We start from the raw sequence: 27,130 nt of genomic DNA, 5'->3' as shown, positions 1-27,130 counted from the left end.
CGCCATAACAAACCACCCCCAAACGCAGTCACTCGGTCATTTATTATGGTAATCCACATGTCTGTTTCTGTGTGGGGGTCAGCAGAGTGGTTCTGCGAGTTTCAGCTAGATTCGCTGGCATCTCTGAGGTCAGCTGGCAGTTGGCTGGTCTTGGCTCAGCTCCTCTGGGGGTGACTGTTCTCTGTGGCTGTCATCCTTCTTCTGAGATAACTAGATTATCCCAGCTCATTCTTCTCATGCTGATGGCAAAACTGCAGCAACCTTAGTTCCATCCTGCAAGCACATTCCAAAACTGTGCTTGTATTAAAAAGCTCACGTACTATTGGTACATCAAGCCACAGAACCAAGCTGTAGGTGGGGATCAGCCCCCGGTAGGAGGGCACTGCAAAATTCTAAGAAGACCTGGAAGGAGGGAGGAGCAAGACCTGGAGCCAGGAATGCATTTACGTAATAAGGGACTCATTGACTCTTACTGAGTCAAGGGCTTCTAAATGGCCCCTTGGGCAATTGGAGCCTCTATCCAATAATTACCATCCTAAGCCATGAAGTAGAGCAGGCCATGTCCCTGTGTGTTCATCCAAAGACAATAGTGTCCCAAAATTGGAAATCCAGAAGTACTGTAAAATGTAAAGAAAAAGTCATGCATGTTCTGAACGATTTTCCAGAGGTGCTTACTATTGGGCATATTTCTTTTGATTCTTCTCTATCACTTTCTTCTTTAATAGTTATAGAGAGTTTTTGTCTTAACATTTTATTATAAGTCTTCCCCTTGTAGTTAAAAAGGCTGTATACATGTAATATTAATGTCTGCATAAATATTCCATTGTATGGATGCACCATAATTGACTTAACCTTTCTCTTGCTTTTTAATGTTTTGCTTATTTTCAGTGTTTTGTCATTATACACAATGCTGTAGTGAGCATTATTTATGCATAATCTTTATCCACATAGAAAGTTTTCTAGTTAATGGGAAGATTACTGGCCAGAGTGCAGAGATCTGGGTTCTGCCACTAATTTGCCATGTGACCTAGGCCCAGGTGTCATTTTCCTCATCTAGAAATGATAGGCTGGACGTGGTGGTTCATACCTGTAATCCCAGCACTTTGGGAGGCTGAGGCGGGTGGGTCACCTGAGGTCAGGAGTTCGAGACCAGCCTAGCCAACATGGTGAAACCCCATCTCTACTAAAAATACAAAAATTAGCCAGGTGTGGTGGCACACACCTGTAATCTCAGCTACTCGGGAGGCTGAGGCAGGAGAATCACTTGAACCCAGGAGGCAGAGATTGCAGTGAGCTGAGATCGCGCCACTGCACTGCAGCCTGCGTGACACAGCAAGACTCTGTCTTAAAAAAAAAAAAAAAAAAGGTATATTTGAGCTTGATGGCCTTAAGTCTCTTTATAACTCAGGATCAAGGACTATTATGTATTGGAGTGGAAGCACGAAAGCAACACCAGTTGTTTGTCCTCAAACAAGCTCAGGGGAGGAGAGGCCACTTCATTGGGCTTCTCTCTTGGAAATGCAGTTGTCCTTGAGAGAGAAGGTTTCCTTTTACAGTTCAGGTACCATCGCTTGCCCTGCTGAGGCAGCACTGATGATATTTGCATATTTGTCTATAGGACACTGGGCATTAAGAATATAAATGGTCTTGACTTGTTTTACGAATGTGCATGCTTTGAGAATGGCTTCGTTAGATTGGAAGAACTGATTCTATCACCCATCTTCATTTTGTCTTATAATTTTTTGTATTCCCCCCCCCCCCTTTTTTTTTTTAACTTTTGCCTCTCTTTTGTTTGCCTTGTGAATTAAGTTTCATCACAGTCACCTTCACTGCACAGTCAAGGGACCTGGGCTTATCTCACAATTTCCTGGTAATTGTGTGCGACCTTTTTCTCAGGGTTGCTTCCTTACCATCCATTTCAGCCTGTAGTGAGACTATATTTCATCTTACTGTCTTTCTTCCAGCCTCTGCCAGGGATAAATATTGCTCAGTGTGGGCAGGCTTTAAGTGTTGACTTCAAAAAGCAAAAACATGGCTGTGCAGGGTGGCTCTCACCTGTAATCCCAGCACTTTGGGAGGCCGATCACCTGAGGTCAGGAGTTCAAGACCAGCCTAACCAACATGGCAAAACCCCGTCTCTACTAAAAGTAAAAAAATTAGCTGCGCGTCGTGGTGCACACCTGTAATTCCAGCTACTCAGGAGGCTGAGGCAGGAGAATCTCCTGAATCCGGGAGGCGGAGTTTGCAGCGAGCCAAGGTGGCGCCACTGCACTCCAGCCTGGGTGACAGAGCAAGAATGTCTCAAAACAAACAAAACAAAAAAAGCAAAAGCATCACCATGTCTTTGCTGAATGGAAAAAATGAAATCGATGATGTCTCTGTCTCCCCAACCCTTCCCTGACTGTCATAAGTGGGTGTTCTTTGCAGCAGACAGTGTCTTCTAGCTCCTAAACTCCTTTGGGGAGAGTCAACAGAATCTTTTGGCTCGTGGTCCAGTTGCTTCTTCTCTGGGCTGAGCTGGGGCATGGTCTGAGTCCGGTACAGAGTGGCCTCCCTCCTCTGGCCGCCATTTGTTCCCCCGCCCTCCCCTTCCACCAGGATGTGGCCCACACCCCATGAAGGATGGAAATCCCTGTCACGCCATAGCGCTCAGCAGCGCCACTCTAAAAGCAAAACATCTTCCTCCACCGGAAGGCCTGCCCATCCCGTCTTTATTTCACCTCGGGAAATAAATTGCGGCTAGGATAATTCATCAATTATAAACTGGATTTAGGGGGGAAATCATTTTCCTCAAATATGAATCTGTTTTTGTGCTTGAAGGAAGTTGCTTATGAAATGCAATTTTTTTTTTTTTTTTTTTTTTTTTGAGACCGAGTCTCGCTCTGTCGGGCTGGAGTGCAGTGGCCGGATCTCAGCTCACAGCAAGCTTCGCTTCCCGGGTTCACGCCATTCTCCTGCCTCAGCCTCCCGAGTAGCTGGGATTACAGGCGCCGTCACCTCGCCCGGCTAGTTTTTTGTATTTTTTAGTAGAGACGGGGTTTCACTGTGTTAGCCAGGATGGTCTCGATCTCCTGACCTCGTGATCCGCCCATCTCGGCCTCCCAAAGTGCTGGGATTACATGCTTGAGCCACCGCGCCCGGCTGAAATACAATTTTCATAATCATAGATCTTAGTTTCTGTGTCTACCCTTCCCTTCCTACTAGTGGTTCTGAATGGTTGTACTGTTTCATAAGAAAACTGGAGTCACATTCTTGAATGTGAAATAAATGTATAATGTGAACGACTTGGCTCTTCTGACAGTCATGGGTCATTAAGCATGTGAAATGTGGTGTATGTGTTTAAGCATTTTGATAAAGGAGCATGTCTTTGCTTTATATTAGCCTCATTTTAGTAAAACTGGTATCAGCTAAGGAATGTGGCCTTTAGCTTGCTTTGTCTTGTTCTGTGGCTGTTTCCAACCCTCTCATCTTTTCCTTTCCTTCCCTCCTCCCTGCTTTTCCAGGCAGTGCTGAGGTGCTAGCTCCAAAGTAATTTGTTCAGAAATACAGGGTACCTCTTAGACTCTGAGAAGAATGTGCAGTAAGTGGCAGAGGCACTCTGTCTGTTCTGTCTTGTCTCTCGGTTGTTAGCTATCTCCAGGCCTGGTGATGATCAGGAAAGACAAGACAAGACCCAGACTCACAAAGATGCAGCCGTTTTCTCTGGAAGAGTATTTAGTCCATTTCAGCAAAGGGCAGATGGTTATCGCAAACCCAAGTCTCCCAAAGGGCTAAGCAAAGTCTCTGGAAGTCTAAGTGAAGGTTTAAGGCCTAGGTGAGATCACAGTGAAAACAGAAGGGAACAAAAACAAACAAAAAAAATGGAGTGAGAAGAAAAAATATGAAAAAACCAAATTATCTTCCCTTTGGGCAGAAGGAGAGAGAGACCTACTTACCATGCTCTCCCATCTTCTCCCCTTGGTTGCCAACCATTTGCTTGCTTCTCTCTCTCTCTCTCTCTCTCTCACTCTCACCCTCGCTCTTTTTCCCTCCCCCTCTCTCTCTCCCTCCCCCTCCCTCTCCCTTCCCTTTTTCTCTCTCTTTCTTGACAGGGTCTCACTCTGTTGCCCAGGCTCTGGAGTACATTGACGTGATCATGGCTCACTGAAGCCTGGACTTCCTGGCTTAAGCAATCCTCCTGCCTCAGCCTCCCAAGTAGCTGGGACCACAGACGCTCACCCCTGCACCTAGCTAATTAAAAAAATTTTTTTTTGTAGAGACAGGGTCTTGCATTGTAGCCTAGGCTGGTGTTGAACTCATGGGCTCAATCAATTCTCTTGCCTTGGCTTCCCAAAGTGCTGGGATTATTTGTGTGAGCCACTGTGCCCAGCTGCTTCTTTCTTTAATGTTTTTAAATTTGCTTATTTATCTGTTTTTGATTAGATAACACATTTACATGATTTGACAATCAACAAGAGTAGCTCATTACATATTCAAAATCCTCCCTCCTATTCTATTCCCCATCAACCCAGGCTTCTTCCTGAGAAACGCAGTTTCTCTTTTTCTATGGATTCCTTCCAGAGTTTCTTTAGCCATACTCACATGCTAGTGAATACAAGTATAGATTCTTTACTGTTCATATCTATCGATCTTTTCTCTCATATACTTCATTTTCTTTTATTCCACTCTCAGTAATCCATTACTGAGCTTTTTTGGGGAGAAAGACCAGGGGTTGTTTGTTTTGCTTATGCCTGATGCCCCGAACAAGTTCACATGTGTGCTTGTCTTTTTCCTGCAGATGAGGTGGAAAGTGAGAAATGGTACCTGTCTACAGACTTCCCTTCAACAACCATCAAGACAGAGCCAATTACAGACGAACCACCCCCAGGGCTCGTTCCGTCTGTCACTCTGACCATCACAGCCATCTCCACCCCGTTTGAAAAGGAGGAACCTCCTCTGGAAATGAATACTGGGGTATGCTCAATTTTCTTCTGTATAAACAGGTTGGATTAAAAGATACAGATAGATCATTGTCCAATAAGGTGTTTAATCTTTTCGGAGTTAGTGGCTGTGTACATTTAAGGACATGCAACTTTATATGTGTGTATATACATATGTATACATTTAATAAGGGTATGTTGATTTGGTGCCAGCTTCCTTTAAAGCCATTGTTCGGAAAAAGATAGTAGGTAAGCTGATTTCATTCTCTCTTTGATTACTGTTACAAAATAAAAAACACAGAAAATATCTATGGTTTAAAAAAAATTCTCTATGGCACTGATTTTTAAGCAGTGGAAAGGGAGTGACTGAGGTGATGACGCAATCCGTGGCTTATAGTGCGTGGCTCCTGGGAATGTGAGCTCCTGTGTAGTATTTTACTTTCCTAGTGAGATGCTGAGTTGTCCTTACTCAAGTCCGGAACCTCCCACCTATTGATTCATATGATAATATGGATAATATTAACAATATTAATAACATTATAATAATATTAATTATTGTTATGTTACCTGTGGAAAGCATAAGAAATCAGAATTTTTTCCTTACTGGATTCCATGCCTACCGCAAGTAGAATTTAATTCTACTCTACCTTCTTTCTGGGTATTTCCAGTGTCTGGCCATGGACCAGCATCACATTTGTACATCATCTTGCAAGTGTTGGAAGCCTGTCTTAGCTTCCCTTAAGTTCAAAGCCTCGGGTTCTAAACAACAACTTCATTAACATTCCTTAAGTCAGATTTCTTATGAGCAAGATAGAGTGTCTACCTGCAGCTGGGCATGGTGACTCATGCCTATAATCCCAGCACTTTAGGAGGCAGAAGCTGCAGTGAGCCGAGATTGCGCCACTACACTCCAGCCTGGGCGACAGAGCAAGACTTGTCTCAAAAAAAAAAAAAAGAAAAAGAAAAAAAAAAAGATACAGTGTCTACCTCTTCAGAATAAGATAACACTGAATCAGTAGACTCATAAAATGTCACTGCCTACTCACTTGTTAGTCCATCTGTGTAAATGATGAAGGGTTATAGACAGAGGCCTCTGCAAGTGTGCTAGGATTCCTTTCTCAGTAGCTACCTGAGTCTCTTTATTAGGCTAGGCTCTCTGGGTCTATATTAGTCTCCTTGCTCCACAGGATTTTAGTTATTTTATTTATTACTTTTTCTTTCTTTTTTTTTTTTTGAGACAGAAGTCTCACTCTGTTGCCCAAGCTGTAGTGCAGTGGCATGATCTCAGCTCACTGCAACCTCTGCCTCCCGGGTTCAGCGATTCTTGTGCCTCAGCCTCCCGAGTAGCTAGGATTACAGGCACCTGCCAACACCTCCAGCTAATTTTTGTATTTTTAGTAGAGATGGGGGTTTTACCATGTTGGCCAGGTTGGTCTCGAACTCCTGACCTCAAGTGATCTGCCCACCTTGGCCTCCCAAAGTGTTGGGATTATAGGCGTGAGCCACATGCCTGGCCTAGTTGAATTATTGTAAAGCATGTAACTAGCAAAGCTCAGAGGCATGGCCTTGCTCCCGTGTATGGGCCAGGTACTTCATGATTTTCCTACCAGGCATTTCATGATTAGATATCATCAGTCATTAAGAAGCCTTAAGAATAACATTAATTATTAATATTAATTATATATTGTAAACGTTAATATTGATTATTATATATAATAATATATTACATATATAATAATATATAATAATCAATATTAATAAAGTTATATAAGAGAAAGGATGTGGTTTGGTGCACAGTCCCTACCCCAGGGCAAGCTGGTGGACGCCTGTGACTTTTTAAAATTTAGTCCCCGTTTTCCATGGTGATTGACTCGATTTAAGTGCATTGTGGCTGTATGTAATTTACAGGCTGCTTTACATTGCAGGCAGGGAAAACTCCCAGGCTGGTGTGAGGCTGAACTGGGATAACAGACCCCCTGGCCCCTCCTCATTCTTCTAAGGTCACCACCTCTTAGGAGGTCTCTTATTTTCTTTCAGAGATCAAATGCACAGTTATGCTCTACAGCTAAATTCTGCAGTCTTGGGAATCCTGACCAGTATCAACTATTAATCGCTTTTTAAAGCCCCCAAAGTGGAGTGAGGATAGGGGGAGTAGAAGCAGTGTTTGGTTCTTACTTAACCCAAACTGTGTATAAAGTTAGCAGAATGATGCCACCAAAAAAAAGTACCAGAATATTTTGTAATAAAATGCCTTTACAGTACTACAAAAACTTAGAAAAGAATATTGATATAGTCTTGGGCTTGAGCATTTGACTTTCAACTTCAGAGTTCTGAGCGTTCTTTTCTTTTTCTTTTTTCTTTTTTTTTTTTTTTTGAGATAGGGTCTCATTCTGTTACCTAGGTATGATCACAGCTCACTGCAGCCTCAAATTCCCGGGCTCAAGTGATTCTCCTGCCTCAGCCTCCCAAGTAGCTGGAACTACAGGTGCACACCATCACGACTGGCTAATTTTTATATTTTTGGGGGAGACAGTGTCTCACTATGTTACCCAGGGTGGTCTCAAGGAAGTTCAGAGGGTCCTGTCTGCTGTAATGCCAAGTTTGGTGATGAGAAAAAGGTTAAGAACTAAAATGACTCCCTGTCAGGGAAGCTGCGTATACTCAGCTGTTCTTCAGGATAGGCAGGGCTGTCCTGAGAGGGAGACACAGGTGACAAATAGCTCTCCTGTGTGTGTCTTCAAGGCTGTGATTGGTTTTTAAAAATTGTGTTTGAAATTCTTCCTCCAGGTTGATTCCTCGTGCCAGACCATTATTCCTAAAATTAAGCTGGAGCCTCATGAAGTGGATCAGTTTCTAAACTTCTCTCCTAAAGAAGGTCTGTCTGCCCTCCCTGTGTCCCTTTGGGTGTGGAGATGGTCTCTGAGTCTACAGAGAGGGAATATGGCGAGAGAGCTAGGATGAGTTTGTATCACACAGGTAGCTGGCTTTATGAAATAGCTCTGTTCTTAAAAAATAAAAATTTTGCTTCCAAATAATAAATTTTGCAAGCTAAATATTATTTTCCCATATATGCACTTAATTAAGTTTCAGCTGAGTGTTACCATATTTTACTTCTAGCCAGGGTGATATTTTTCAAAACCTTTATGGACTGCTACCACAAACACTATCAAACAAGAGAACTGCAGCTCTTAATCATCCAGGTGTGAACCCTGTAGAACCCCACAAATCAACAACCATCTACAAAGGCACCTTGCTTATTTTAAACAACTCTAGTTTCAACTCTTTGTGAAGTAAATTCATAATTAATTATGCGGCCAATTCATTGTTTGTAAACATTGACTTTGGATGACAGCTATTGCAAGGAGCCTCCTCTCTATTTGGTCATGTTCATAGTTTACAGTTGTGCATCTTTTTGGGCTTCTTGACATCCATCCATTTAGAATTAACACGTCCTTGAGAGGTGGTCATACTTTTTTTTTTTTTTTCGAGGCAGAGTCTCACTCTGTTACCCAGGCTGGAGTGCAGTGGCACCATCTTGGCTCACTGCAACCTCTGCCTCCCGGGTTCAAGCGATTCCTGTGTCTCAGCCTCCTGAGAAGCTGGGATTACAGGAGTGCGCCACCACACCCAGCTAATTTTGGTATTTTTAGTAGAGACGAGGTTTCGCCACATTGGTCAGGCTGGTCTTGAACTCCCAGCCTTAGGCAATCTGCTCGCCACGGCCTCCCAAAGTCCTGGTATTATAGGCATAAGCCACCGCACCTGGCCAAGATTGTTATATGTCTATATTTCTCTTTCTCTATGTCAGTTTCTTTCTGAGTTTCTCCCTCTTTGTTCTCCTGTGAAGCCCATAGCTAGGAATCCCGGATGCAGACCCCTGAGCCTCATAAAGTCTAATGAAACTCTCTCTGCCGCCTTGTTTATGCAGATTCTCCTGTATAGGTCCTGCTCTTCTCACTTCTTGTGCCCTCAGTCATGCCATCACTTCCCTTTTCATTCCTACTTTTTGTTTATTTATTTTTTTCTGTGAAACAGGGTCTCTTTCTGTTGTCCAGGCTGGAGTGCAGTAGTGCAGTCCTGGCTCACAGCAACCTCAACCTCATGGGCTCAAGCGATTCTCCCACCTCGGCCTCCCAAGTAGCTGGGACTACAGGCATGCACCACCATGCCCAGCTGAATTTTGTATTTTCTTTAGAGATAGGGTTTCACTGTGTTGCCCAGGCTCGTCTGAAACTCCTGAGCTCAAGTGACCCTCCCACCTTGTCCCACCAAAGTGACAGGATTATAGGCATGTGCCACCTCATCCGGTCCCACTCATACTTTCAGTACAAATTTTGAAGTACAGTTCATTACTTTGATCAACAAATAAGAAATTGGCTTATACAGTTGTCACCAAAAAGGTATATGTGCTACAGTATATAAATGTGAGGATATTTACACATGAGCACTTCTCATGAAAATATCAGCTATCTTCATTCCATTAGAAACTAACTGAGGATTTGATTTGTAACAATGTAGTCAGGGCTGGCCCTTTATTTGTGTTTATTATCAATAAATAAATGATTAAATTTTAAAAGTTAATAATACTGAGTAGAATCCATATCGAGACACTATTTCTTTGCACTGAGTAACAGACAGTAGTGCCTTGCAGCTTTATATACTGCTTCAAAGTAATTGCTTTCATTTGCATAACACCAGTTATTACTATCAAATGCATCTTACTCTTTTAATTTATGCTGCGATGTGGTTCAGAAGTGTCATCACCATAACAATGAATCCCATAGTGGCTTCTGAATCCAGGGTTATTGGAGGAGAAATGTTTCAAGAATAAAGTAAAGGACAGCCCTTCCTTATTATCCTGGATAAACAGAGATAAGGAAATTCTATATCCTTGACTGCAGCAATTTCTAGGCAAAGTAGCTTGTTGTCCCCAGACCTTGCAGTAACCCAAAAGCGGCATTTCAAATGATATTTAGAAATCTGATCCTGAGGTGCCTCTGGCCAGCCCAGTAGCTCTTTCATAGGTAGGAAAGACAAGATTTAAGTTGCTTCACTTGCTTTTCTCATCATTCTCTTTCTGTCTTTTGTGAGGGGCCCTCTGCTTGGACGGGAGAACAGTATTAGAATAATTTGGCCCCCACCAAGTGAAAGGGACAGGGTGGCTTTAGGTACTTTAGGTACATTCTTGGGAATGTAACAGCACAGAGCCCCTATTAGGTTCGTCTGCTTCCTGTTTTTTTTTTTTTTTAAACCATAAAGAGCCATAATATTCATGGCATTCAAGAAACCTTGATTAACATGCTTAGGACTCCTCCTTCTTAGCCAAGCACCTTCATATTTAAGGCATGTGTTTCCCTTCCTGGGCTGCCTGCACCTGTGGCAGGAGTAGTGGGAATAGTGCGACAAGGATTATTTTAGCGTATTCTTTAGCTTTAAGAGTGCCCACAGAGATTAAAAACCCCAGGGACCTCTTTGGCAAGACTGGCAGAGAAAAAGGGAAAGAGGAAACATCTAGAGAAAAGCCGTATGTGGCAGAAAGAGAAAGAAAGGGTGGGAGAGAGACAGGGAATGGCAATGAGAGAGAGAGAGAAGAAAAAATAGCATGCTAGGGCCGGAAGGACCAGGCATCGCCTGTTGTGGCCTCGGCTATTCAGGTATTCCTGTAGGAGAGAGCTGCTGATTGCTGCTCATCCTCCCTGAGGGCAGTATATTAGTCCATTTTCATGCTGCTGATAAAGTACCCAAGACTGGGCAATTTATAAAGAAAAAGAGGTGTAATGGACTCATAGTTCCACATGGATAGGGAGGCCTCACAATCATGGCGGAAAGCCAAAGGCACATTTTACAAGGCGGCAGGCGAGAGAGAAAATGAGAACCAAGCAAAAGGGGTTTCCCCTTATAAAACCATTAGCTCTCATGAGGCTTATTCACTACCACAAGAACAGCGTGGGGGAAACTGCCCCCATGATTCAGTGATCTCCCACTGGGTCCCTCCCACCACACGTGGGAATTGTGGGAGCTACATTTCAAGATGAGATTTGGGTGGGGACACAGCCATACTGTATCAGACAGCTATGAATGAGGTCATCTTTCTTGGGTCAGTTGTTTTGTCTCAGGAGGGCCCTTCCCTTCCATAGTATGTTGGGTGGTCTCCATCGGAAGAAGGGACGAGGAGGTGGTGCCCTGAGGCTTCTCATGGCCTTCAGCAGTTAGTTCCCTGGCCGAGCAGACCCAGCTGTGTGGGCCATGCCCACCGTGGGGCTGCCGTTCAGAGGGCTCATTGTCCTGGGGGCTCCAGGACTGAAGTGTTTACCTGCAGTTATCTTCCTTGGCTCAGAAGCAGTGGCTGGTACAACAGAAATACGTACCGTTCAGGAAGAACAGTGAGAACCAAGAGTGCTTTCATTTCAAGGAATCCTGGTTGCATTCCTCCTTCAGAAGCCCATCTCTGCTGCCCTGGAGATGCTTGATGGACACTGACCAAGGCTCCATAGGCCCTGGCAGAGAGGGTGTTGTGCCTCCCTCAGGAAGGGCGGAGACTTTACAGGAGAAGGTCTCCCCACTGAACTCTCACTTACTTTTCCTGTGCCCACTCGCCTATCTGAAGATGGATTTCCTGTTTTCTGAATGAAGAATGCCTGGCGTCTTGCCTGCGGGCATGACCACGCACATTGCTCCAGAAACAAACCAGCTTTTTTCAAAGCAGCCACTCTGGCCCTTTGAGACGGAGTCTCTGTCTCCCAGGCTGGAGTGCAGTGGCGTGATCTTGGCTCACTGCAGCCTCCGCCTCCTGGGTTCAAGCAATTCTCCTGCCTCAGCCTCCCAAGTAGCTGGGACTACAGGCGTGTGCCACCACACTCAGCTAATTTTTGTATTTTTAGTAGAGACGGAGTTTCGCCATGTTGGTCAGGCTGGTCACAAACTCCTGACTTCATTTGATCTGCCCACCCGAGCCTCGCAAAGTGTTGGGATTATAGCCATGAGCCATTTCGCCTGGCCCCTGGTTGCACGTTTATTGGTTTCTTGTATACACTTCCAGTGTTTCTTTTTGCCAGTACAAGCAAATGTGGGTCCATATCCTCTTTCTCTCCTTTTTCATGCAAAAGGAGGATTCCTGTATCCAGCCTCTGCACTTTGGAGATCTGTCCGTGTCAGCTCACGGAGGCCCCTTGTGCTTTAGTTCGCGGTCCCACAGATCAGTTGTATTCTGATTTGTGGCTCTGGGATGGATGAGATGTGCTTCGTTTTTTGCAGCCCCAGTGGACCACCTGCATTTGCCACCCACGCCCCCGAGCAGTCACGGCAGTGACTCAGAAGGCAGCCTGAGTCCCAACCCACGCCTGCACCCCTTCAGCCTGCCTCAGACCCACAGCCCCTCCAGAGCTGCACCCCGGGCCCCCTCTGCCCTCTCCAGCTCCCCTCTCCTCACGGCTCCTCATGTAAGTATGCAGCGGGCGTTCCTGGACCAAAAGGGACCCTCTCCATTCCTTCCCATGGGGCTGTATCCAGAGCGGGACCACTCAAGGCTGTTTGTTTTTCACTTTTGTCAAGAAGTTTCTGTTTAATGGCGAAAGCGGAGTGATGTCAACCCTAAAGAACACCTTCTAAGAACTGCCCACACATCTCACCTTTTACTACCACAATTCTCTTCCTTTTCACATGCACACTTCCAGTTTTTATTCGTATGTTTATTTTACAGAGCTATAGACATGAGGATTAAAAATTTGGGGTTTTTCCCCTCAAAGTTCTATCATAAATATTTGTGTTAATTTAATGGTCCTCGTGACCTATGTCATAGGAAATACCTTTTATATTTTAAATAAGCAATTTTTGGTGAACTTAAAAATTACTGTGAGATTAATGTCTTCGATGCCTAAAGGTCAAAAACAGTTTAAGCCTTTTCTGTATGTCGTATGGCTCTTAACCCAGGAACTCCGATCAGACATCAAGAACCGTCGTTCACCCCTCACATACATGAGGACACCGTAATAAAGAAGAATAGATCATTAACTTCTTATTGTTCTAGGAGTGAATTGATTTCTATGAAATTGTAAAAATTATAATCAGCTATTTTGAATTTACAATACCACAACTAGAAAATTTAAATGAAATGAGATGTTTAAAAATTCTGTAAGAACCATCCATCCATTAATTAACATAACTCTGAAAGTTTGTATTGATTCCGTCCCTGAAAGTTCTAGATCTGTAACCACCTTCTTATATTTCACTCTTACTGAGGACAAGGGAATTCACCTTTCCACTCTTTCTTCACCTTTTCAACTGGAACCTGACTTCACTCCTTGGATTACTAGAATAACTTGTATCCTATATACCTGTGTGTACTACTGTGATCTGTCCATTCTATATGTTGATAGAGGAACTCTTCCCCATGTCAGATGCTTGCCCAACAACTGTGTTGTGTTTCCCCATCATCTGTTGGCACTGAGCCATGACACCTTTACTCATTATCAGGTGTCCAACCCTCCGCTGCTTCAAGAACTCCTTACCCACACTAGGCAGAGTGGCTTCTTCAGTGACTTTTCAAAATATTGCCTTTTGCTTAGAATGCACTCCTCTCTCTTATGTAAATCATCCCCTTTCTTTCAGGAGGCCCAATTCAAATCTCATCTCCTGCCCTAAACCTTTCCTGATCACACAGCTCATAGCAGTGTTCTCTTACTTCAAATTTTTAGTGCACCTTTAGCTAATGTATTAGTTCATTTTCATGCTGCTGATAAAGACATACCCAAGACTGGGCAATTTACAAAAGAAAGAGTTTGAATTGGACTTACAGTTCCACGTGGGTTGGGAAGCCTCACAATCATGGTGGAAGGCAAGGAGGAGCAAGTCATGTCTTACATGGATGGCAGCAGGGAAAGAGAGAGCTTATGCAGTGCAGCTCCGGTTTTTTAAAACCATCAGATCTTGTGAGATTCATTCACTCTCACAAGAACAGCACGGGAAAGACTCACCCCATAATTCAGTCATCTCCCACTGGGTCCCTCCCACAACATGTGGGAATTTTGGGAGCTATAAAATGAGATTTGGGTGGGGACACAGAGCCAAACCATATCAGCTAAGAGTACAGTTTAGCATTTAATTACTCTTATCCTTTCACAGATATCAATTCAGTCTCACAGTCTTGATCGCAAGCTACTTGAGAGATAGTCATCTATGGCATTTAGTATGGAGCTAAAATGCAATAGGGACTCTGATTAATTATAAACGTGCCGTTCTACTGTGGGGTCCATGAGATGGGCTACTGTTCTTGTCTCCATTGCTGATGGACAGTCTGAGGCTGCTGAAGCCAGAAAGTTCTATGGAAAGAGTCTGCAGGTGTGTCCCTGGGTGCTCTGCACCCTTAGCTAAAAGTGGAGAAGAGAAGTGACTCCTGGTGTGTAGAGAGCACCTTATAAAATTGCATTTTCAGAAGGAGAACAACAAAACTCTTGTACAAAGCAGGGCTGCAAATGAATCCTTCATCACTTCAAGGCCAGGAAATCTCTAGGGATGTGGGAAATGACTTCTCTACTTTTTCTTTTCATGTTTTAGCGAGCGGGTTGCTTCCTGGGAAATAATGGATGGAGGTTCCTTTATTCTTTTCCTTGAATTATAACCCCTAAGTTATAACACTCACATGGGAGTGTCTTCCCCATCTTCCCATGCCCTTCAAAATACCCATCTATCACCCAAAGCAGGTGGGGCATCCTTGTCTCAGAGCCTTCTGTAAGACATTGTAACAGATTCTTATCACCCCGTCGGGAGGCTATTCTTCAGTGGTCCCAGTTCTTTTTCTTTGACCCTTTTCTGCTCCTTGATCTGCACAGAAACTACAGGGATCAGGCCCTCTGGTCCTGACAGAGGAGGAAAAGAGGACCCTGATCGCTGAGGGCTATCCCATCCCCACCAAATTGCCCCTGTCAAAATCAGAGGAAAAGGCCCTGAAGAAAATTCGGAGGAAGATCAAGAATAAGGTGAGCCTTTCAAATCTAGGCACTTCTAGAGCAGAGACACGAGCAGAATCGAGTCAGCATCCCCTTCCCTGCCTTCCCAATGGCCAGCACTACCCCATCCCATGGCAGAGACCAAGGCCAAGCCCTTCCCTTCCCTAGGCCTTGGGAGGAGCATCCTCACCACGTGCCCCTCTCTTCCTCCAGCCCATCCCATCCCTCTTGAGGCCAGCAGACTCCCAAATCAGTGTCTACCTCCTTGGTGCCCATGATGATACAGTCAGGGGTGGGAGGAAGCTATTGGAATTTCCATCTAGTTTTTCTTTAAAATCTCAACCTTTTAAATTTTGGGTTTATGATATATACAATAGTTTCCTCTAGTAGACATATATATGTATTATATATATTATAATTATATATGTATTATATATTATATATATTGTATATATTATATATGTTATATTATATATGTATTGTATATATTATATATGTATTATATATAATATGTGTTATATATTATACATGTATTATATATAATCTATATGTATTATACATTCTGTATGTATTATATATAAACAATACCTCATATATATGTATTGTATATAAATACAAATACCTTGAGAGTGCTTGGTTAATTTTTTTTTTCTTGTAGGGTTTAGTGATTACAAAACTTCTGCAGTTTGCTGGTCTGTATTTGGACTCAGTAGTGTCCTACCGCCAGGCCCCTCAGTGCTGAGCAGGGCTGATGAAAACCAGGGGGATGGCTGAGGCACAGGCCTACCGGGAGGGTGGGGGCAAAGAGGGAAGGAAGACAAGAGCTTAGTGTCACTCTATCCATGCGCGGAACCAGCAGCAAGTTGATGTATGACCAAGCCCCAGCTGTCTTATTTTATAGATGTAGTTCAGCCAGCAGAGGTCCAGGAGTTAAACTCACTTATCTGAGACCACACTGATGGTTTGTGAGCCACATGTTCTGACCTGGCTCCTTACTCATGTGTCCATTTTTTTCTCTTCTCTTCTCTTCTTTTCTTTTCTTTTTTTTCTTTTCTTTTTTTTTTTTTGATACAGAGTCTTACTCTGTCACCCAGGCTGGAGTGTAGTGACGTGATCTCAGCTCACTGCAACCTCTGCCTCCCAGGTTCAAGTGATTCTTCTACCTCAGTTTCCCAAGCAGCTGGAACCACAGATGTGCGCCACCATGCCTGGCTAATTTTTTTGTTTTTGTTTTTTGTTTTGAGACGGAGTTTCACTCTGTCACCTAGGCTGGAGTGCAATGGCACAATCTCGGCTCTCTGCAACCTCTGCCTCCTGGGCTCAAGCGATTCTCTTGCCTCAGCCTCCCAAGTAGCTGGGATTACAAGCACGCACCACCGCGCCCAGCTAAATTTCGTATTTTTAGTAGAGATGAGTTTTACCATGGTGCCCAGACTGGTCTTAAACTCCTGACCTCAGGTGACCTACCCGCCTTGGCCTCCGAAAGTGCTGGGATTACAGGCGTGAGCCACTGCACCCAGCCATTTTTTTGTATTTTTAATGGAGACGGGGTTTCACCATATTGGCCAGGCTGGTCTCGAACTCCTGACCTCAAGTGATCCACCCACCTCAGCCTCCCAAAGTGTTGGGATTACAGGTGTGAGCCACCGTGCCTGGCCACTCAGTGTCCATTTTACTGGGGGCCTACTTTGTAGGAAAGTAGGTGTGAGTTCGGCAGCTGGAAACCCAGGAGGACAGAATAGGTGACTAGTAGCTTAAACAAATGGCAAGCAGCTTGCAGAAGTGAGCAGGGCTTTAGTGACTTCTATGTCTTAACTGGTTTACTCAGAGCTGGAAATTAATCATTCTCCTCCCATCCCTCTCTCTCAGATTTCTGCCCAAGAAAGTAGGAGAAAGAAGAAAGAATACATGGACAGCCTGGAGAAAAAGTAAGCCTGCTGGCAAACTGTTGTGTTCATCGGGCAGTACGGGCAATATGCACAGAGAAATGTGGGTGTGTGGAGAATCGGGGAGAAGCAGTTCAATTCCTCTTTCTGGCCATCTTGGAAACCCGGTGGTTTATCAGCTATATTTTGCCTGCCACCTAGTGGTTATTTGGAGGAGATGTCTATAATAAAGCAAGAAAGAAGTAAAAGCACGTTAGTAGGTGTTTGAATCACACCACTGCCAGCCAGGACCCCGGAGTCCTCAGAAACTTCCTTTCCAGCACATACAAATATTAACATTCCTGCACATTCCTGGAACTTCTAGCAGGAGAAACCCTGTTTTAGCCGAAAGGAGCAGTGCTACTTAATCAGCCCCCATTGGCCAAATTCCCTCACACTCTAGAGAGGGCACACAGGGAAAGAGAGATGTCAGGTTGGCGCCCTTTATTTTCCAGCCACTACAATTCATGTTTTTTTCCAAAACCACTTGAAGGCAATCTTTGTTCTTTTAAAAAGTCTGTAATCAGGCGGGCTGTTAGAAAAAGAGGAATTAAATACAGTTTTGTCTTAGCCCTAGAAGTTAGTTCTTCAGCTAACAAACTTAAGATCTTTTTAAGATGAGCATGAGGCCCCAGACCCAGGAATGAACTTCATGTGGATTTGGGGAAAGGAGTGGCTGGTGGTTCCTGGCTGTTTCTCGAAGTTACTATTTAAAGTCTAGTGCTTCTATCCCCTGACTTAAGTACTGGTAATGTAGCATTAAACATAGTCAGCTGTGCGTATCTGGGGGTTCAGCGTCCTCAGATTCAACTAACCGTGGGTCTAAAATATTCAGGAAAAAACCTCAATAGGCTGGGTGTGATGACTCATTCTTGTAATCCCAGTGCTTTGGGAGGTCAAGGTGAGAGGATTGCTTGAGTTCAGGAGTTCAAGACCAGCCTGGGCAATATAGCCAGACCCCCTAAAAAATAAAAAAAAATTAGCCAGGCATGGTGGCGCACATCTGTGGTCCCAGCTACTGAGGAGGCTGAGAGGGGAGAATCACTTGAGCCCAGGAAGTTGAGGCTGCAGTGAGCTGTGACTGTGCCACTGCACTCTAGCCTTGATGATAGAGTGAGACTCTGTCTCAAAAAACCAAAACCAAAACCAAACAACTCAATAATAATAATAAAAAACACTACCACAAAAATTAATACAACTATAAATACAAGATAACACATATTTACGTAGTATTTATATTGTGTTTGGTATTATAAATAACCTAGAGATGATTAACATATACTGGAGGATATGTAAAGGTTATATACAAATACTACACCATTGTATATCAGGGACTTGAGCATTGGAGATTTTGATATCTATGGGGAGTTCTGGAACTAATCCCCCCTGAATACAGTGGGATGACTGTAGTTCCATGCTGTCCCCCATTTTCTATGGGCATCCAGGGTTAAGATGTTTCTATGAAAATTTCTTTACTGTCTCTTTTGGGCATGTGTGCCCCAGCACCGGGATTCCTTGCCCTGGGCTCTTGTCCTCCCTCTTGTCCTCCCTCTTGTCCTGCCCTTTGCTTAAGTCTCTTCACTTCTTATCAGTCCTGGTAAGAGTGTAGCCGCGAGTATCCAGATTATTGTAGTATAGAGGGAGAAGTATGATGGGTATTGAGAACACTAGGGAGGAGGTGAGAGGAAAGAGGGTTGTAACACCCTAAAAGAGGGTCATATTTTATACCGTCTCTATTCATCTTTCATTATTCAGGCACTTGTCACTCAGCTCCCTCTTTTTTTTTTTTTTTTTTTTGAGATGGAGTCTCACTCTTTGGCCCAGGCTGGAGTGCAGTGGCATGATCTTGGCTCACTGCAACCTGCCTCCCAGGTTCAAGTGATTCTTCTGCTTCAGCCTTCCAGGTAGCTGGGATTACAGGCACATACCACCATGCCCAGCTAATTTTTGCATTTTTAGTAGAGATGGGGTTTTACCATGTTGGCCAGGCTGGTCTTGAGCTCCTGACCTCAAGTGATCTACCTGCCTCAACCTCCCATAGTGCTGGGATTACAGGCATGAGCCACTATGCCTGGCCCCAGCTCCTTTCTTTTCTTTTCTTCTTTCTTTCTTTATCTCTCTCTCTCTCTCTTACCTTTCCCTCCCTCCCTCCCTCCCTCCCTCCCTCCCTTCCTTCCTTCCTCTTTCTTTCCTTTCTTTCTTGTCTCTCTCTGTCACCAGGCTGGAGTGCAGTGGCTATCTTGCCTCACTGCAACCTCCAACTCCCAGGTTCAAGTGATTCTCCTGCCTTAGCCTCCTGAGTAGCTGGGCATGCCACCATTCCCAGCTAATTTCTGTATTTTTAGTAGAGACGGGGTTTCACCATGTTAGCCGGGATGGTCTCGATCTCCTGACCTCGTGATCCGCCTGCCTCAGCCTCCCAAAGTGCTGGGATTATAGGCGTGAGCCACCACGCCCGGCCTATTATTTTTTTTTTCTTAAGTCTCTTCATCCTTCTTTCCATACTTTCCCACACTTCCATGGAGTAGCAGATCCCCCCAACCCTCATTTTCCTCATCCCCACCTACCCTAGCTCCTGGCTTAGTGTTTGCTCTATGGATAATAATTTTCTTCTTTCTCTCTCCTTTGTAGAGTGGAGTCTTGTTCAACTGAGAACTTGGAGCTTCGGAAGAAGGTGGAGGTTCTAGAGAACACTAACAGGTAAGTGTCACTGGACTGAGAGCTGATTGTGCTGCCAAATGGAAGGTGGGGAAGGAAGAGGATAGAATCCAGAACCAGGGATAGAAGAAAAGTAGAGGAGGTCACAGTGAAAGTGCAGATGTGCTGAGATGCTCAGCATGGCCAAACTCTACCCACCTACTCCTGCTACACACACATATGCACACATGCTTGCACACGTGCTACTCTCGCACACACACAAACATGTGCACACATGCTGTCATATTCACATCCTCAATACACATGGACATACTCTCATATGCATACACATGCACACACATGTACACATACATGCATATTTTTTACTTTTCCTAAATGATATAGCATTGAAGAAGAAGGTGATCATGACAAGGACTATTACTAGGGGGTTAAAAAAGGGGCTTGGAGGAGAATAAGATCAACAAGCCTGATTCTCCTGAAAATGACATCAAAATTTAGAGGTGAACAAGGAGGCACTGGCCACTTCATTATAATCCAATTTTAGTAGCAAATGATACTTACTAGTTTAAAAAAAGAGAAAATCATTGATTTTTTTTTCTTTTTTTTGAGATGGAGTCTCACTCTGTCACCCAGGCCAGAGTGCAGTGGCATGATTTCGGCTCACTGCAAGCTCTGCCTCCCAGGTTCAAGCGATTCTCCTGCCTCGGCCTCCCAAGCAGCCGGGACTACGGGCATGTGCCACCACGCCTGGCTAATTTTTGTATTTCTTTTTAGTAGAGATGGGGTTTCACCATGTTGGCCAGGATGGTCTCAATCTCCTGACCTCATGATCTGCCCCCCTTGGCCTCCCAAAATGCTGGGATTACAGGTCAGAGCCACTGTGCTCAGCTGAGAATTGTTTTTTAAATTTGTTTTTAAAAAGTAACTAGTTTGTTAATTAATTGCATTTCAAACCCATTTTACAAAAATTATAATGGTACCAAGTTGATAAGTTCCTCTAGCACTTACTGTGCCAAGTGCTGTTTTAAGCACTTTACAGCTATGAACTCATTTAGCCCTATGAGGTGCCATTATTATCATCCTCACTATACAGAGGAGGTGACTGAAACTCAGAAAGTTTAGGTGATTTGTCCAAGGTCACACAGTAAATGCTAAAGCTGCATTTGAACCCAGGTGGTCTGGCTCTGGAGTCTCAGTATAGGACGAGTCTATGGAGGTTTATGTCTGGGTCATATGCAAGAGAAACGGGTGAAAGTGCAGGGTTAAGAAACTGGCTTTTGGGGAGTTTCCTCCAGAATGTATGTGTTCATGTGCACACGTGATACGTACCTGTGCTGTGACAATTATTTCTTAGTCAGAGACTCCTGTCACCCTGAGTGTTAGAGATCCAACAAATTAAGCAGAGAAAAATGAACTTACTGGGTAAACAAAAATTTAATCAGATTAAGGGTCAGCATTAATGCCCAGTAACAGTTGTGCAAATATTAAGGGATCAGTTTAAATCTCTTTGCATGTTATTTGATAATAACAAATGAATTTAATTCCCATTTCCTGATTCTTTATGGTTTGTTGCTCAAAAATCTGGCTAATATAGACATAAGCTAAAACTACCATCAGTGGGATCCCCCTGAAATTTTCTCTGCGTTTCTGGGAACGTGTGCTCAGAGAGCAGTCAGGGACAGTTCAGACTGCCCAAAGGGAGTAAGCGCCACCAACTCAGCGTGGCATTACCTTGATCTCAGGAGGCCAGGGAGCTGGTTTCACTGCTTGCCTTTGGCCCTTAGTCTCCTGGGGCTTCCTCTCTTTTTATCTCCGCTTCCTCTCCCCTGGGGGGATTGCCTGAGGCGGCTCTGGTTCTCTGGATCCTGCCCAGCCAGCGTCTGTATCCAAGTTTTTAGCATTCTGAGCAGATAATCCGGCACCCATCCTGGCACTTGCTCCCGCAGCAGCCCCAGGTTCCTGAGTGGGTGGGACAAATCCTGGCCAGGAATTCGTGAAAAGGGAAGAGCAATTTGTCAAAGACCTCCTTGGAGTTCGTGTTCAGGTTTCGTCCTCTACAGGTTCAGTGTCAGGCCTTCCCTCGGCCACATGGGGGCAGCAGAGGTACAGCGGGGATGTGCTGGGGGCAAAGTCGGGCTGTGTGAGGGAGAAGGACCGATCCACCACCTTGCCTGGGAAGTCTCTCCTCTCCTCTGCAGGTGGACTGTGCTGCTTGTTCCTTCCTCCCTTCCTTCCTTCCTTCCTTCCTTCCTTCCTTCCTTCCTTCCTTCCTTCCTTCCTTCCTTCCTTCTTTCCCTTTTCTTTCTCTTCCCTTTCTTTCTCTTTTTTCTTTTTCTTTCTTTTTTCTTCTTTTTCTTAGTTTCTTCCTTCCCTTCCTTCCTTTCCTTTCCTTTCTCTTTCCTTCCTCCCTTCTTTCCCCCCTCCCTTCTTTCCTCCCTCCTTGCACATTTTCAGTTTTGTTTGCTTGTTTGAGTCAGATATCCAAATAAGGTCCATGTGTTCAAACTGTTTGATATGTCCATTGTATCTTTTTGTCTGTAAGTTCTCTTGAATGTCTTTGCTGTTATCTAGTAAAGGCCGAGTCAGTTGTCCTATCGAGCCTTCCGTGGTCTTAGTTTACCTGTAATATCCTTGTGGTGTCTGTTAGCGCAGTCCTACGCCCACTGCAGACTCTACTTTATTTGGTTTCAGTTTTCGGTAAGAATTCGTCGTAGTTTCCACTACATGCCTCCATCAGAAGGAACATAAAATTTGCTTATTTGGTTCTCCACAATGTACACTTATTGACTAGAGAGATCAGTACATTAGGGGTTTGAAAGTAGCCTTATAGAATTCTATCATTTCTCCTCCAGTTATTAGCAGAATATTTTTGTAAAGCAAGACTCTTCATCATTAATGAACATGGGTGCACAGGTAACTATAAGATGCTGATTTCATTGTCTTTGGGTATACACCAGCAGAGGGATTGCTGGCTTATATACCAGTTCTATTTTTAATATTTTGAGGAATCTCTACACTGTTTTTCATAATGGTTTTACTGATTTACATTACCACCAACGGCGTGGAAGGGTTCCCTTTTCTCCACACCCTTTCCAACACTTGTCACGCCTTTTTTTTTTTTTTTATAATGATTGTACTAACAGATGTGAAGTGATATCATGTAGGGTTTTGATTTGTGTTTCTCTGATGACTAGTGTCAGTGAGCACCTTTTCATATGCCAGTTGACCATTTTTATGTTTTCTTTAGAGACGTGTCTATTCAAGTTCTTTGCCAATTTTTAAAAATTGGGCTTTGTTTTTGTTTTTGTTTTTGCTGTTGAGTTGTATGAATTCCTTATATATTTTTAATATTAACCCCTCATGGTTTATATGGTTTGCAAACATTTTCTCCCAATCCATGGGGTGCCTTTTCATTTTGTTAATTGTTTTTTGTTGTTGTTGTGCAGAAGCTTCTTAGTTTGATATAGTTTTACTTGTTTATCATATGTTTCAGACTTAAGGAAGATGCATACATAATATGTGCTCCTTGTAAAAATAATGTAAAAAAAAATAGAATCCTTTCACTTAGAACTATCTTTACGTTTTGGAATATTTTATGTGTATGTATTTATATTGTGCATACTTCTTTATTAAGAACTATTTCCACATAACAAAACACTGGACATATTCTCATACATTTCTACAGGATCTTTGACTCACCATTAAAAATAATCTACCTTGGTCAGGTGCAGTGTCTCACCACTGTAATCCCAGCAGTTTGGGAGGCCGAGGCAGGTGGATCACCTGTTGGTCAGAGATCACCTGACCAACATGGTGAAACCCCATCTTTACTAAAAATACAAAAATTATCCAGGCATGGTGGCAGATGCCTATAATCCCAGCTACTCGGGAGACCGAGGCAGGAGAATCGCTTGAACCTGGGAGGCAGAGGTTGCAGTGAGCTGAGATTGTGCCATTGCACTCCAGTCTGGGTGACAGAGCAAGACTCCACCTCAAATAATAATAATAATAATAATGATAATAATAATAATAATAATAATAATAATAATAATAATAATAATAATCTGCTTCATGCTTTTGGGATCTTTAGCCTTCCCTGACAGGCTGCTGTTACTAAATGTGACCAGGGCTAGTTTAGCCACCTGTTAAAGCAGGGAAAGTTTTTTGTTTGTTTATGTGTTGTCAGCGTTATTAAGGTATAACTGACAAAATTACATATTTTTACAGTATACAATGTAACGATTTGATGTATGTGTATATTGTGAAATGATTATCACAGTCAGGCTAATTAACACATCCATCACTTCACATAGTTACCTTTTTTTTTTCTTTTTGGTGCAAATGCTTAAGAGCTACTCTCTTAGCACATTTCAAGTATATGATATGGCATTTTAAATTCTAGTCACCATGCTGTACAGTAGATCCTCAGAATGTATTTACCTTATAACTGAACGTTTGTACTCTTTGACCAGTTCTCCCACTCCTAGCCCCTGGTGACCACCTTTCTATTCTCTTGTTTCTGTGAGTTTGACTTAATTTTTTTTTTTTAGGTGTAAGTGATACCATACAGTATTTGTCTTTGTCTGGCTTATTTTACTTACAAAGCAGGACAAGTGTTTGATGTTCCTCTTCCCCTTGGCCTCCTTCCCCATACTCTGTGCCTTCCGTTGACTCTAGGAGCGCAGTGGCTCCGTTTGGCTTCTTCTCCCATTTCTCTACCTCTTCAAGACTCATGTCTCCTCATAGACAAAACTTTTATGGTAGTAATGGCTGGCAATGGATTCATCTGTGATCTTCCCACAGATCACTGTAGCAGGGACCTCCTAAGGTCATAATATATAAGACCAGTAGCTTTTAAGGCTGGGCGCGGTGGCTCACGCCTATAATCCCAGCATTTTGGGAGGCCGTGGCTGGTGGATCACCTGAGGTTGGGAGTTTGAGAGCAGCCTGATCAACATGGAGAAACCCCGTATCTACTAAAGATATAAAATTAGCTGGGCATAGTGGCGTGTGCCTGTAATCCCAGCTACTCAGGAGGCTGAGGCGGGAGAATCACTTGAACCTGGGAGGCGGAGGTAGCGGTGAGCCGAGATTGCGCCATTGCACTCTAGCCTGGGCAACAAGAGCAAAACTCCATCTCAAAACAAACAGATGAACAAAATCAGTAGCTTTTAATGTATTTTGGCTTGAGAGGGAAGTAAATAGAAGCAGGGCTGCCTCACTCAAACAGGGAGAATGGACCTAGAGTTCCTCTGACTGCTCTTCCCCCTTTCTCTTTGTTTTCTGCCAAGGGCCTCTGTGGTACTCAGAGAACACCACGCTAACCAAAATGACTGATGTAAGCATTGGCAATGCCCTGCCCTAGAGCCAGCCATGGGGAACTGGTGATGGGGGCACTGGGCAAGGGAAGACGTCGAGACCCCTTTACTCACATCGCCCCATGCAGGTGACCGGTGTTTGAGCTGTGTGCAGGGCTGGGCTGGGGAATGCACACCTGTGTGTGTGTTCCTGTTGGTGCTTCTCATATTATCATCCTTCAGAGGCAGCTGAACGGAAGTAGAACAACTTTGATAAGTGAACAGGATCCTGGGTCACCAGAAATAGGGGGTGGAGAGGCCTTGGGGGCCATTGTTTCATGCGGCATGGCAGGGAAGGGGAGTGGCTGTTTCATCACTGACCAAATGGAAGAAAATGATACCTCTTTACTTTTTTTCCACGCCTATACAATACCCCACAGGGGACTTTCCCATCTACCCAGATGAAAATTTGTGCTCGGATTATGAGTCAATCCTGAGTTAGTTTTTCTTTCTTTCTTCTTATTTTTTTTTTTTTTGTACTGGACTCAGCAGCAGCCACCTAGCTTATTACTGATTTCTAGGTGAAAAGACCTTTTATCTGAGCCATGGAAACTGGAAGAGGACGGGGCTGGGAGAGATGAGGAAGTCCTCCTCATCTTCCTTCAGTTTTTCTCTGGGAGCCTCTCAGAACAGAGCTGAAGTGCTGTGAAAGCACCTTCACACTTGCTTTGCCGAGGTGATCGGCTAATTGCATGCTATCAGGAAATGTGTAAGATGGGAGTGAGATGGTTCCCCAGGGGGCCCTCCTTCCTGTGCTCCATCGAGAAATACATTTTCACTTGCCAGTGTCTGGGCAGTGTGTGGCTGCTAGAGAATCCTTCTGGCTTTTCTAAGTGAATGCACCTCTCTAAGCTGCAAGCTGTCTGGATGGCCCCACCCTGGTCTCATCCCTGAGAAATCTTGTCATTTTTTCCCACTGGTATAGTTTTCTTCTGCACGAGTGATGCACATACACTGGCCAGCCCATCAGTTGTAGGCGTTTGTGGCTCAGTTTGCTCCATTTCTTACTCATTTTGTTCTCAGGCTTCTTCAGGGCTGTGAGCTGCAGCCTCTCTCCTTGAGCATGGATTGGTAGAATCGTAGGAGCTTAGACTTGAGATACACCTTAGACATCATTGTATTGAACTGCTCATCACTGTATTTTACAGAAGGAGAAACTGAGGCCTGGTGGGGTTAAAGTCATCTAAACATTTAGAGCTAAAAGGGGGTGAGAACTTGGTCACTTAACTTTTGAACTGACCCTTACTTTGGTTTCTCTTGCTGCTGTGCCTCTTGCTCCTTCAAGGACCTTGCCCCAGCAAGAGCCAACTTTAGACCTGGACACGAGGGCCCTTGATTTGGACTCAGTGTTCCGGAGGGCCCTGTGCTGGCTGTCCTTTAGCCATGTCCCCCTCCAGGGGATGCGTAGTTGGCAGGACTAAAGGGATACGTCCGTCTGGAGCTCTCACCCTAGCGCTCTAGAACTTGCCCTACTACCTAGGATCTTGGAATTCCCTGTCCAAAGTTCTTAGCTCATTTCCAGGGCCGATGTGGACTTCTGCCCCAAATCTGTTCTCTGAAGGGCAAACCTGGTGACCAGCGGGCACCAATGAAGCCAATGGGGTAGACAGAGACAGCTCTTTGTGAGGGCTGCATATGGAGTTTGAACCAGGACTGGTGTGTGCATGACATCCTTCACAATATGTCAGCTCTGGGATTCAATTTAGCCTTATTTGTAGAAGACATGAGATTCCTGGGTCAGAGACAAAGGACTCTATTGCTCAGCAGGCAGTGTGAGCATAAGCATATATGTATCAGTTCTCCTTGCCCCCAGGTGCCAGGACAGATCTGGGTGGATGCTGTGCTCTCAGTGGGGATTGTGTCACAGTTAAGGAAGCCTGAGCTTGGAGAATCCACTGCTTTTATAGCAAGCAAGCAATAAGCCTGCTTCTTGCCCAGAGAGAGACATTACCTCATCTGTCCAGGTTACCAGCTTCATAACAACCTTGAGAGGTGGCCTATCATAAAAGAGCAGTGAGAGCCTTTCTGTCTTGGCATCTCCAGCAGAATGTATAGGAACACAAGAAGACTCAAGAGACTGTCTCTCTCCAATGGAGTGGAGCAGGCTGAGGCCTGGGCTAATTCTGCTTATACTACCACATTTTGGCAAGCAGCCCTGGGAAGTCCAAGAATTCTAGTTCAAACCCGGCCATAGAGGGAGCTGGAAGGAGCAGGTGTTGGGTTGTTTGGCTTGGAGTAAGGCAAAGAGAAACCTTAAGATGTGTGGCATGGGGACTTCATTTGTACACTTTCCTCAGACCTCACAGAAGTAACGGACATGCTTGCCT

The 27,130-nt window shown here is 44.2% G+C and overlaps 1 protein-coding gene across 1 annotated transcript in view; it reads left to right on the top strand.

Moving 5' to 3' along the window:
* Window positions 1-27,130, top strand: part of CREB3L2 (cAMP responsive element binding protein 3 like 2) — a 129,666-nt gene that overhangs the window by 84,127 nt on the left and 18,409 nt on the right. The window contains exons 3-8 of the mRNA XM_023190040.2: window positions 4,778-4,953; window positions 7,707-7,794; window positions 12,174-12,358; window positions 14,747-14,893; window positions 16,733-16,791; window positions 19,420-19,488. Coding sequence (XP_023045808.1) covers window positions 4,778-4,953; window positions 7,707-7,794; window positions 12,174-12,358; window positions 14,747-14,893; window positions 16,733-16,791; window positions 19,420-19,488 — 724 coding nt within the window. The remainder of the gene's footprint in view (window positions 1-4,777; window positions 4,954-7,706; window positions 7,795-12,173; window positions 12,359-14,746; window positions 14,894-16,732; window positions 16,792-19,419; window positions 19,489-27,130) is intronic.

The sequence above is a fragment of the Piliocolobus tephrosceles genome, chromosome 8 (genome assembly GCF_002776525.5).
Source record: "Piliocolobus tephrosceles isolate RC106 chromosome 8, ASM277652v3, whole genome shotgun sequence".
NCBI classification, from domain to species: Eukaryota; Metazoa; Chordata; class Mammalia; order Primates; family Cercopithecidae; genus Piliocolobus; species Piliocolobus tephrosceles.
This window is presented reverse-complemented; position numbering and strand designations above follow the sequence as displayed.